The sequence below is a fragment of the Delphinus delphis genome, chromosome 16, assembly GCF_949987515.2.
Source record: "Delphinus delphis chromosome 16, mDelDel1.2, whole genome shotgun sequence".
NCBI lineage: Eukaryota > Metazoa > Chordata > Mammalia > Artiodactyla > Delphinidae > Delphinus > Delphinus delphis.
In genome coordinates, this window is record NC_082698.1 from 30512844 (window position 1) to 30525414 (window position 12571).

The 12571-nt window shown below is 56.3% G+C and overlaps 1 protein-coding gene across 1 annotated transcript in view; it reads left to right on the top strand.

Moving 5' to 3' along the window:
* SLIT1 (slit guidance ligand 1) overlaps positions 1–12571 on the top strand; it is a 171621-nt gene that overhangs the window by 111250 nt on the left and 47800 nt on the right. The window contains exons 5-13 of the mRNA XM_060034372.1: positions 1983–2054; positions 3500–3571; positions 4193–4264; positions 4819–4982; positions 7337–7484; positions 8087–8158; positions 8674–8745; positions 11027–11098; positions 11824–11967. Of these exons, the coding sequence (XP_059890355.1) occupies positions 1983–2054; positions 3500–3571; positions 4193–4264; positions 4819–4982; positions 7337–7484; positions 8087–8158; positions 8674–8745; positions 11027–11098; positions 11824–11967 (888 nt within the window). The remainder of the gene's footprint in view (positions 1–1982; positions 2055–3499; positions 3572–4192; positions 4265–4818; positions 4983–7336; positions 7485–8086; positions 8159–8673; positions 8746–11026; positions 11099–11823; positions 11968–12571) is intronic.

The window sequence follows — 12571 nt, forward strand, 5'->3', positions numbered from 1 at the left end:
GTAGCGAGGATTAAACGGAATAATGGTTGCGAGCTGTCAGCCCAGAGTTTCCCCCCAAGCTTGGCTGAAGGGTGAACTGCTAGCTAGGGCTGAGATGAGGGTGCTACCAGAGGTCCCCACTCCTGGGCACCCTCCATCTTTCTGAAACCTGGGAGGCCGGGGGGAGAGGGGAGAGAAGCTGCTGTCACATTAAGGGACAGGCACAGGCCTGTTATAGTGAAGCCAGACACAGCGGGAATGTAGTTTTGGAGGAGAGAGAGGAGAGGCTGTGTCACAGGCTTGAGACGCCTTCCTTCAAGGAGAGACCGAGCAGGGAATAGGGGGTGTGATGGTGACAAAGCCCTTTTGGACAACAGGTGCTTGGGGCCGGTTAGGCAGCTGGGGGACAGGAGGGGTCGGGGTTTGGAGGGGAGGGAGCTCACAGAGGTTAGCTCACACTCTATGCAGGGGGCAGGGTTTGGGGCGGTTTGTGGGGCAGGCCTTGCAAGGCTTGTATTCCCCCACTTTGCACACAAGGAAACTGGGGCTCAGGAGGGAAAGGCTGAGCCACAGATGCACAGCCGGGAGGTGGGGAACCGGGATTCGAAACTGCCTTTCTGAGGTCAGGGCCCCATGCGCTCTGCTGCGATGCTTCTGTTTTGTTGTCTCAGCAGAAAAACCCAGGCAGAGGGGAGCGGTTCCCGCAGCTCAGGGGACAGTGCACTGAGTGCCCCCGTGGGCTGTGTTCTCAGGTTTGAGGTGAACCCTGAGGCCCGTGGGGTGAATGGTTGAAGGGATGGAGACAGTCAAAGCCCCATGGGCCTGGCCCAGGAGGAGAGTCCGGGGTCTGCAGAACTGCCCATCCCACGTGGGGACAGGCAGCCCTGACTGTCTGAGGTCGCAGTTCCTCCCAGGGCTGCTGTGCGAGGGGAGGCTCTGCAACCTGACTGCCTGTTTCAGATTCTGGAGCCGCCACCCGCCAACCCGCCAGTGCTCCCTCAAAGAGCTGTGTAACTTCCCTGAGCTCCCTCTGGTCCTTGCGAAAGGGGGACGGCAGTAGTATTTGCCCCACGGTTAGTGCGAGGCTCAGGCGCACTCACACTTGTGACACGCCTGGCGGTGCAGGCGTTGGGGGGCGGTTGTTATCAGCACGGTGGGAAGCAAAGGGGCGTTCTGCAATGAGGATTGAGAGAGGGAGGAGAGGCAGGTGGACAGGTGCCTGAGGCCCAATCCTGCTGGGGAGCGGAAGCTGAGTTGCTGAGTCCCTGCAACGCCTCCTCCCTCACTTCAGGACTTTAATAATGGGGAGGTGATGGAGTCCTCAGAGGTCCCTGCCCTCCAAGCCCCAGGGCAGGGATGCAGCACGGCAGTCCCTAGGCCAGCACGCTCAGTGCCCCGTGTGGATCCAGGCTCAGTGGCAGCCCTGCCCCCTGCAGTCCCTGAGACCGTGGGGTCTGCAGTCAGACCCAGCCTGGAGTTCACAACCTGGTGGGCCACCTACTGGCTGGGTTATCTGGGGTCCAGCTGTGCCTTCTTTTGAAGCCTCCATTCCTGGTCAGTAAAACAGATCAGGAACGGTAGGTACACCCGCCATAGGTCTCAGGGCAGCTGTGGGCCCCGTCGAAAAGCTCCTTCTTTGCTTGCTCCTTTGCAGCCCTGGACGATGCCTTGGGGGCTGAGCTGACCCTGGTGGGTCTGGTGGGCAGGCTTGGGGGCTGGCAGAGCTGATCCCTGCTGCCCCAGGCTGCACCCCCCAGCTGCAACCCCTCTGCCCAGAGAAGGGGAGGTGGCTGGGACCCAAGTTCCAGTTCATTTATTCACTCATTCATTCGTTTGACAAATGTTTACCCAGTGATTTTTGCATGCCAAGCACTGTCCCAGGTGCTGGGATACAGCTGTGTCTGGTCTGGGCACTGTCTGGCCTGCTTGACCTCCCTGCCTCATCAGGGCACGCTGGAGAAATCTTTTCTGACAGTGTTCTCCCTCTGGCTTTGTCCTCGCAGGGACCTGAGTGAGAACGCCATCCAGGCCATCCCCAGAAAGGCTTTTCGTGGAGCCACAGACCTCAAAAATTTGTGAGTATGGGCCGGGGAGGGAGAGGGGCTTGGGGACTGTCGGGCCACCCCTGGCAGCATCCTTATGGGTCTCCCCAGGCCCTGTGGTCCAGGCAGCCGAGGAGCTGGTTTGGGCTCTGAGATGGTTCATGCCAGCATGGTCTTCTGGAACAGTCTGGGGCTGGAGGAAACAGGCATCCTTTGGGGGCCAGGTGGAAGGGAGTGTCATGAACTGTGGGGTGCTTGGGTGATGTCCTTGTTCCATTGCAATGGACAGTCTCTGTGCCCTTACCCTCCAGTGGGTGGGGAGAGCTGGGTCTGAATGTTTTCTTGCAGGTCCATATCGTATAAGCTGCTGCAAGTCAGTTAACTTCACTGAGCCTCTATATATTGTTTTGCAAAATGGGGACATCATATTTATCTCACAAGCTTGCTCTGAGGTTTAAATGAGATATGGAAATAAATACACTTTGTTGAATGCTATTTTTTAAAATTTATTTATTTTATTTTATTTTTGGCTGCGTTGGGTCTTTGTTACTGCACGCGGGCTTTTCTCTAGTTGCGGTGAGCAGGGGCTACTCTTCGTTGTGGTGCGCGGGCCTCTTGCTGCGGTGGCTTCTGTTGTTGCGGAACACAGGCTCTAGGCGTACAGGCTTCAGTAGTTGTGGCACATGAGCTCAGTAGTTGTGGCTTACAGGCTCTAGAGCGCAGGCTCAGTAGTTGTGGCGCACGGGCTTAGTTGTCTGCAGCCAAGCATGTGGGATCTTCCCAGACCAGGGCTTGAACCCATGTACCCTGCATTGGCAGGCAGACTCTTAACCACTGTGCCACCAGGGAAGCCAAATGCTATTTAAATATAATGGTTTATTTCTATGACTCAAATTTATTCTGGTCCAGGCTTACACTCCACCCCAACCCAGGTCTGACTGCCATGGTGCTGGCAAATGCCTGGCACGCTTGTCACTCCCTGACCCTCGTGCCTGTAGTAGACATTGGTAATTGATCACCGCATTCTTTCCCAAGGAGCCCAATCACAGCTTCAGTTTGTTCTGGGAGCAGCAGTCCAGGTAGCCACTGTGAGTCGGTCTCACTTGGCACTCAGGCTGAACTCTGTTTGCCGGCTGTGGCTGCCATGGCTCCTGTGACAGACTCTGATTGTACAGCCACCAGCAAGCACCCTCTAGGTGGTCTTCAAAGTGGGGGCGGTGCCTGCTCCCCAGGAAATATGCAAGGTTGGGGAGAGGAGTATAATATAACTTATTTATACTTACTGTTTTAACTAAAAATGAGAAAGAATTTAAGCTTTTATTAACATTTACTATTTGGATCAACACGTATGTACTGGACAAATGATTGGGGTCAGGTCTTTTTTTTTTCTAAACTAATGGAGTGGTTGATCAGAATGTCTGGACATCCCCGCTGTAGGCAACAAGCCATCCTCTCTATAACCCTCCTTTGTTCCACAGACAGCTGGACAAGAACCAGATCAGCTGCATTGAGGAAGGAGCTTTCCGGGCTCTGCGGGGGCTGGAAGTGCTGTAAGTGAAACATAGGAAGGGAAACAGAGGCAGGAGAGCTGGCTATCACGGGCGCTGAGGCCCAAGCAGCTGGCGTTTGGGCGGGGAAGCCCCACAGGAGGCGGGAGGCCTGGGAGGTGGGTGCCAGGCCCAGGGCAGAGGCCTGCTCTCTGCTCTCCTAGACTTGTTGCCAAGGACGGAAGGGCGTGTACTCCTGGGGTCATGCCTGTGACAGTGTGACCTAGGCTTAAACTGCTCGTGATGAAGCCCAGGGCAAGTGGCTGTGTCTCTCTGGAGTTTCTAACACTCAAGGCTGCAGTGCCTCGCCTTTCTCCCTCCGTCTGTCCAAACCCCACGCTTTCTTCCAGGTCAGCCCGAGCCTGCACCCATTCTCACCTTCTGTGCCCCCCCCTCCCCTGTCCTACCAGCCTGGGGGTCTGTGGTGCAGCTGCCTCTTCATCACTGTCCCAGCTCAGGGGTCTCCCTGAGGGTGGCTCTCCGGCGTAGCCCCCGGGTCCAGGCCAGGGCTGGTCACCTCGAGGGCAGACTGTGAGCCACAGCGTGAGGGAGAAGCTGTGCCCGTCTTTCCCACGCGGCTTACCGCTGGGCGGATGCTCAGTGACTCTGGCTTCCCTCTTTCAGGACTCTGAACAACAACAGCATCACCACCATCCCCGTGTCCAGCTTCAACCACATGCCCAAGCTGCGGACCTTGTGAGTCAGTCTGGGGCGGCCGGGAGCACAGTGCCGAGCAGGGGAGGTGCTGGGGGGCAGAGTGGAAGGAGCTCGGCCTCCTCTGCACCCCCGGAGGCCACCTCAGGGCGGGGGCTGAGTGGAGTTGGGGGAGGGGGAGGTGATCTACAACTGAAGGATGTCGAATGTCATTTATAGTTGATGTCTTCGTTGGACAACAAATGATTTGTTTTTGTGTTTGAAGATGAGTCAGGTGATTTGGGCAGTGGGTCTACGTGAGCTCAGTGAGATGCACCTTCACTGGGCACACTCCAGCCGAAGGGGTGCCCCTCGCACCCGCCGAGCCCGCTGGGGGGAAGGGACAGCTGCTGGGAAGTTTCCCGCTGCTGCAGATAATCCCCAAGTCGGGGCTGAGCCGCGCAGCTGACGGGGTGTAGGCCGGGCCCCGACCCAGTGGAGCGCCAGGGGCTCGGCCCCCTGCCCCGTGGGCGAAGGGGCTCCCACTGTGCGGCCAGGGGCTGGGGGCCCAGGTGGGTCGTGAGCCACCCTGTCTGCTCCCTCACCCCCCTCCGCAGCCGCCTGCACTCCAACCACCTCTTCTGCGACTGCCACCTGGCCTGGCTCTCCCAGTGGCTGAGGCAGCGGCCAACCATCGGGCTCTTCACCCAGTGCTCGGGCCCTGCCAGCCTGCGCGGCCTCAACGTGGCCGAGGTCCAGAAGAGTGAGTTCAGCTGCCCAGGTGGGTGCAGGCCCTGCCGGGGCTCTCGGCTGCCCTTCGCCTGCCCCCGCCCCGCCTCCTGTTCCCGCCCACTAGCCTCCTGTCAGCACGCATTAACATCTGGCCCACCCGTGACCTCCGGTCCTCATCCATGGATGGGGTGAGGACATCTCACCGTCTCCTACCCTCGCTTGTGTTGTCTCCTGTCCCTACTCATTGTGTCCTGTCCTCACTGCTCTCCTTCTCCTTCCCCATCCGTTGTCTCACCCATCACCTTTGTCTCCACATCACCTCTTGCCTCCACTGCATTTCCCCTCCTGTCTCCTACCCATCACTTCTTTCCTGTCCCCACCCATTGTCCCCTTCTGTCCCATCCCTTCTACCCAACGTCTCCCTTTTGCTTCTTTGCTTCTACCCAGCACTCCCGCCCTCGCCTCCCATCCCTCACTCCACCCCCTTCTTGCCCCCTCCTATTACCCCCTCTCCCATCCCCCATTGTCTCACCCCTGCTATCTTGAAAAGTCATTAAACTGGGCCTTCTAGCCTTGGTTCGAAGTGAAATGGACCCCAGAGTCTGTACCTCCGTCTTCCACCTGGGGTCCTGGGAGAGCCGCCTGCCTGGCCACCCCACTTCCTTTCTGGCCCCTCCAATCTGCATACTGCAGCCAGAAAGACCTGAAGAGAGCCACAGGTTTGGGCTGCTCACTGTTGCTTTGTCCTTACCTGGCCTTTCAGTGCTCCTAGGAGAGTCCAAACTGCCCTCCAGCTCTGCGAGGCTGGACGAGGTCATCTGTGCCTCCTCTGCCTGGTGGCTTCCTCACTGGTGCATCTCAGTCGTGCCTGCCTCTGCCCCTCCCGGGAGCAGGTGCCTCCCACCCTGGCCTCCTGGCAGGCTGTTTCCCTGCTGGTTACATCCTCCCCGCCTTGCTGCTCCCTTCTCAACCTGCAGGGCCCAGGGAGCCTTCCCTGGCCCCAGAGGGAGTCCCGCATAGACTGATCGCAAAGTCCATGAAAACATGGGTACGTGTGCTGTGTTCTCTGGCCATTTCTTAGTACTGTGCTCACACTTGACACAGAGAGATAGATGCTCAAGGGATGTTTGCTGAGTGAATGACCGGCTCACAGATCCGTGACAGAGGATTAGGGGCTGCCCGCTCCTCCCAAGCCTGTGGATCTGAGCCCGCCAGCCACACAGAGCTCGGCCTCCTCTCCTCAGGGTGAGGCTCGGGGGTGGGGGGGCTGTCCCCTCCTCCTCAGCACCGGCAGCCCCCCGAGACTGCGCTCAAACACCGCCGTGCTCAGGGCTGCGGCGTGTGTGAGACGTGATTCTGCAGCTCCACTGCTAGGTATGTGCACATGTTCTGCCAAACACATGTCCAAGAACATCCAAGCAGTGTTTTTCATAATATCCCAGGCTTGGAGATTGCCCAAATGGCCACCAACAGGAGACTGGATTAGCCGATGATGGCATATCCGTACAATAGACTATGAGTCAGCAATAGAAAAGAACAAACTACACAGCAACATGGGCAAATCTCGGAGATTTTACGTTGAGTGCAAGAGGCCAGATGCAAGAGAGCCTGCCGTCTGCTTTCCTTTATGTGCAGCCCACAGAGGAGCAGAGCAGATCTTTGGTGACAGGTCTCAGAATAGCGACTACCTCAGGGAAGGAGCATGAGGGAACCTTCTTGGATGATAGAAATATTCCATGTCGGGGGGGGCGGTTCTGTGGCCGTACCCACATGAGGAAATGCAGCCAGCTATACACTTATGATGGTGCACTTGTTATAACCGATGATACCTCGGTTTTAAAAAGTGTGGGTCCTTAACATCAGACACTGGGCTTCACCCTGATCTCACCACCTATGTGGTGAGATTCCATGTGCTATTAATTAACGTGGAGGATGTGTGAATTTCATGGGCTAATTAATGAATGTTGAGGACTCAGTTTTCTCACCTGTAAAGTGGCCACAATGATGTCATGCTCTTTGCAGTAGGATTCAATGAGATACTGCATGTACGACACTTACTATGGCATGTGGCACAGAGTAAGCGCTCAATAAACATGGTCCTTGTCATACTCAGGCCGGAAGTGTTGAGTGACTTGGGCTAGAGCCTGGAGCCTCAGAACTGAGGGTAGGATTTCCTAGCGTGCAAATCACATGCTCATGTAGCACAGTTATGTTCAGATTCAAGTTCAGCAAACAAGTACCTGCTATGTACCAGGCACGTGCAGAGTTACATCATGGTCCTTGGTGATCTCCTCTGGTTCATCCTCATTTAGAGAAGCACCTTGTCCCCATCCATCAGTCCGTATCTGGGAAGGGAGGTCCTGGCCCAGGGCTCCCTGAGGTCACAGCCCACTGTTTCCACAGGCCAGGGGGAGGCGGGGCACGTGCCCTCCTGCACCCTCTCCTCCGGCTCCTGCCCAGCCATGTGTACCTGTAGCAACGGCATTGTGGATTGTCGTGGCAAAGGCCTCACCGCTATCCCTGCCAACCTGCCCGAGACCATGACGGAGATGTGAGTACAGGCAGGGCAGGCGCTGGGATGCATCCCTCCGGCCAGGCCAGGCTGTGGTGGGCCAGTGAAGAGCCAGTGCGGGCGCTACCCCAAGGCTTGCCCTGAGGCCCCTCAGTGCAAACGGAGAAGACATGCTTTGCCTCAGCTGGGCCGAGTTGTCTGCCCAAGGCTGGCAACTCTGGAGGGTTGGAGAGGCGTATCCCTCTGTGGTCCATCTGTCCAGCCCAGCTGGGTGAGTCTGCTAGAATTGGTTTCTTAGGGACTTTCCTGGCAGTCCAGTGGTTAAGACTCCTCGCTTCCACTGCAGGGGACACGGGTTCGATCCCTGGTCGGGGAACTAAGATGCTGCAAGCCCCGTGGTGCGGCCAAAAAAAAAAAAAAGCATTGGTTTCTTAGTATTAGCATCATTGGTGAGCCCCTTTCAGCCATGGCAGCCTGGGATAATGGAGCTCGAAAACCTGTCGCTTTTCTCTGCCTGTAACAGCCCCCCTACCTCCAGATGGAGGGTGGGAGCAGGGGCTGGCGGACAAAGGGCCTGGTTTGGGCAACAGCATGGGTGGGGTGACGTGCCCTTGTCCTTCCTCTGTGTTCTCTCTCTGCAGCCGCCTGGAGCTCAATGGGATCAAGTCCATCCCCCCCGGAGCCTTCTCTCCCTACAGAAAGCTTCGGAGGATGTGAGTGCCTCCTGCTGTTTCCTGGGGGTCAGCATGGGGCTGAGCCTGGAGCAGGCAGGCCGCAGCCCCGGGGCAGGTCCTGACTCTGCCTGCCGTGGCTGAGCCCCCGGCAAAGCCATCATCTGGCCTTCCTACCAGGCTCACCTGTGACATGGGGATGGCGGTGGTGCGACCTCCTCGAAGGGCTGTCTTGCGGCCTAAAGAGGATGCTGAGTCCGAGTCTGGCACGTGACCAGAGCTGACCATTTCAGCTTGGGCACCCATAGAAGCAGTTGAGGCTGTGAGGGGTGTGTGCAGGGGAAAGCTAGGGTACCCACCCGTGCGTGACCCTTGGATTGCACAGGGAAATAGTGGCCAGTCGTGGGTTTTTCGGGTGGATGGGGAACTGGCCCTTCTCTTTCCTAATTTCAAAGAAACCCCTGCCCTCCTGTGGTGTCTGGGAGGTAGGGGGGACAGGCAGGACTTGGTGGCCACTGAGAGATTCAGCCACCGTCTCTCCTCTGCTCACCTTGCAGAGACTTGAGCAACAACCAGATCTCGGAGATTGCACCCGACGCCTTCCAGGGCCTCCGGTCCCTGAACTCGCTGTGAGTAGCAGTGCCAAGGCTCTGTAGTGGTCCAGGGCATCCCTCAAGGAGGCTGGCAGGGCCAGGGCTCAGGGCCCCTCTGGTGGGCGCTAGAGAAGGAGCACAGACAGCCTCAGTGGGTCTCCCTCTGGCTGCAGTGACCAGGGTGGCTGTACCCAGCTTTCCCTTCCTCTTTGTGGACCCTCTGCAGCTGGGAGGGGGAGGAGGGAGTCAAGGGCTGAGTGCATGGAAAAGCTAGGCAGAGCTGTTGCCCCTGACAACTGTGATGCTCTGCCTTCTGCGGTGGGGATTTTCCCAGCCTTCTTTGTGGCAGTCATCTGAGTCAGCCCAGCCTTCATGTTGGCCCCACCTCCCCACAGAGGCCCAGCGCTCCGTTCTCCTGAGCCTTGCCTGGGTCCTATAATGGTGGCAACCACCAGCTCCAGTTGTGAAATCTGCCTCAGCTTACATCTTTTGTCCCAAACGTGCTCTGATCTCAAGTTGTAATGAGTGATTGTGAAGAGTGTTTCCTGCCTCCCCTGCCTCCCCCACCCTGTCCAGTATTTTCTTTCCCTCAACAGTTTGCTGGGGATCCATCAATCTACAAAACGTTGTGCGGCATTGAAAATTAATCTCGGGAATGTTACTTCATCTCTTTTTCCAAGAACCCTTGCTCGCTCTCCCAGGGTCACTAAGCCCCTCACTCTCTGAGGTCCCATGGTACTTTGTCTCCATACAGAGTGAACTCAGGGTGTCCTATAGTCAGGCTGGCTCCCTGTTGATGGAGGCCATTCATTTGTCTTAGGAATGAGTATTTTCACCCGTCCCTTGGCAGCGTTGGACATGGGCTGGGCGTTGATTCGGGGCCTAGGAAGTGGAACAGAATGGAACTCCCCCTGGGGCAGTGCAGGAGGCCGCTAGCTCAGTGTCTTCTGTGTGCACCCTCTTCTCTTGGACTAGAGTGCAGGGTAGTGCGTGGGGCCGTTGGGAATGGCACCCCTAAAACTGTGCAGTGTGCAACCTACACAGCTGTACACGACAGCCTGGTGATGGGTCACTGTCCTTGGCTGAGAGATCCTGAAGGTGGCTGCCAAAATGCAGGGTCTTCCTCTGAAAAGTGAGTGAATCTCCTCCTAAATTGGAACATGACAGTAGCCCATCTAAGTGGGTTCCTGTTGCTCATGGGTATATGGTCGCAGCCACCCCCTCACCATATAGGAACTTTCATGCCGAGGTCATGCAAAAAGTGGACATTGACAGTGTCCGCCTGGTCAGGCCCTGACCTGGTACCCCTGCCTCAATGCCTGCCCCCTGCATTACTCCACACAGCAGACGGGGGGATCTTTCCAGTGGGAGTCTGATGATGTCTCAGAGGCTTCCTGGTGCTGGCTGCGTAAAATCCAAGCTACGGTCCCATTTGTTTCCTCCACTCGAGCCACACTGGAGCTCTCCACATGGGCCAGCCCGGATCCTACTTAGCTCCTGCTACGCCGTCCTCCAAGAACCATCTCAGAGATGGCGCACTCTGCTTTTACTCAGACAGAATGTTTCTGGGGGTGGCTGGGGGTGCCGCTTGTGAGATTGGAACGTAATGCACCCCCCTCCCCAGGCCCCATGACGCTTTCACCATCTGTCTGAACCCATTTTTGCCTGCCTGTCTTTTTTGAACCTTTGCATTTTTTCTGATTATATATGGAATTCATGCTCCATGTAGAAAACTTTGAAAATTCTAAAGCATGAAACAACCCACTCGCAGTCCTGCCGCCAGATCTCAGCGCAGCTAACACTTTGGTCTGTTTCCTTCTGGTGTTTTGTCTGTGCTGGAAAGACTCGCTTGACGTGCTGGAGCTCATACCGCACGTGCCTTCTGGCATTCCAGTTTTTGCTTGTAATTCCCTGAAAATATGTTAATTTTTCCTGCCCTAGGGATTTTCTTCTCTTTGAACAATCTCCTTTTGGATCCCCAACCAGGTTAATTTCCCATGAGGTTCCCCGGAGGGGCCCTTACAGGCTTCTGTGGGATCCGTGTGTGAGGGCAGAGTGAGGGAGGGGTGCTCCCGCAGTGATGGGGATCATGCTGCCTCTAGCCCATAGGGTACCTTTGTGCAGAGTAGGGACCGGCGACCCCTTCCTGTCGCACTTTACTGCCGTCTGCTGGCCACTGTTATAACAAGCCTACACTGCTGGGACCTGGCATGTGAAAGGCATAGGGGTGGCACCATTGTGTGGGCAGGACTTGCAGAGCTGTGCCCCGGCCTGCCGGGCTGTCCTCTAACTCTCCTTTCTGCTGCCTTCTCTCCAGGGTCCTCTATGGGAACAAGATCACAGACCTCCCCCGGGGAGTGTTTGGAGGCCTGTTCACCCTACAGCTCCTGTAAGGACCCAAATGCGAGTGACCTTGGGTGGGACCCATGGAGGGGGGGCAGTATTCCTCCGGCCTCTCTTTCGGCCTCTTTGGGGTGTGGGAGGCAAGGACCTTGGGGGATGGCAGGTCTGGCAAGGCTGTGAGAGTCTAGGGGGCTCTGCAGAGGCCAGAGAGGGAGGCAGAGGTGGATGCAGAGCTGATTGCAGGACGCCCGAGCTGAGAGGCCGCTGAGATGCGAACTGTGTTCCTGCTGAGCTCGGTGTGGTTGGGGACAGAGCTGTCTGCTGCAGGAGGACACCCAGGCCCAGGTCAGCCTCCTTGAGCGCTGAGCGTTCAGGCAAGGATTCTCTCCCAGGACCCAAGAAGCACAGAAGCCAAATGCTCCCTCTCAGCTCCTGGGAAACCCAGCAGAAGGGGAGGAGAAGGATACCCCCAAATGCCTTTGGGAGGCGACTTGACCACTGTGCTCTCTGCTGTCTCAGAATCCCATTGGGCACCTCTAGCAGTTCCTTGAAAGAGAGAAGCATGAGGGACTAAATGGTCCCTGTGCACAGAGAAGGCAGCCGGAGCTCCTCTGCGTGGAGTGGACACCCAGAGGGCCAGATCCCCTGCACCTGCTTCCGTGGGCTCCTCCCTGACATAACGCGTGCTTGGCACCTAGGAAGGTGCCCAGGACATGATGAGTCCAATTCTGTGCCTCTCCCCTCACCACCTGGCCCTGGCTCTGCCCACAGGCTCCTGAATGCCAACAAAATCAACTGCATCCGGCCCAACACCTTCCAGGACCTGCAGAACCTCTCACTGCTCTCCCTGTATGACAACAAGATCCAGAGTCTCGCCAAGGGCACCTTCACCTCCCTGCGGGCCATCCAGACCTTGTGAGTGCCCTCTTGCCCTCCGCCTCCGCCCACCCCAGCAGGTGGACCTAGGGGAGGTAACAGCCTCCAGGTACAGGCAGCGGTCTTGGCCTGTGCCTTTGGCTCACCAGGTATGGCCTCTGGTAGAGGACAGATTCTGGGTTAGACAAACCTGGGTTCAGATTCCAGCTATGATCCTTATTGGCTGCGTGGCCCTGGGCAAGTTAATTAGCTTCTCTGGGGCTCAGTTTACTCATTCATAAAATGTGGATATCACTTTCTTCATAGGAATGTGGAATTGGGATGCATGTGACAATTGATGGCATGTTTAATGGGCAGCACTTTGTTCTTTCTTGATAATACATAAAATAATAGTGCATCTTGCAGTTGATAATGTCTTAAATGAAATACAGTGACAGCAATGCTGATTATAAATTAAAAATTAGAAGAGCAACAATTCCAGGAAGGTTTATTCCTAGGCATTTTATTCTTTCTGTTGCAATGGTAAATGGCATTGTTTCCTTAATTTCTCTTTCAGACTTTTCATCGTTAGTGTATAGGAATGCAAGAGATTTCTGTGCATTAAAATTTTTTTAAAAATTAAAAGCATTTTAAAATCCCCTCC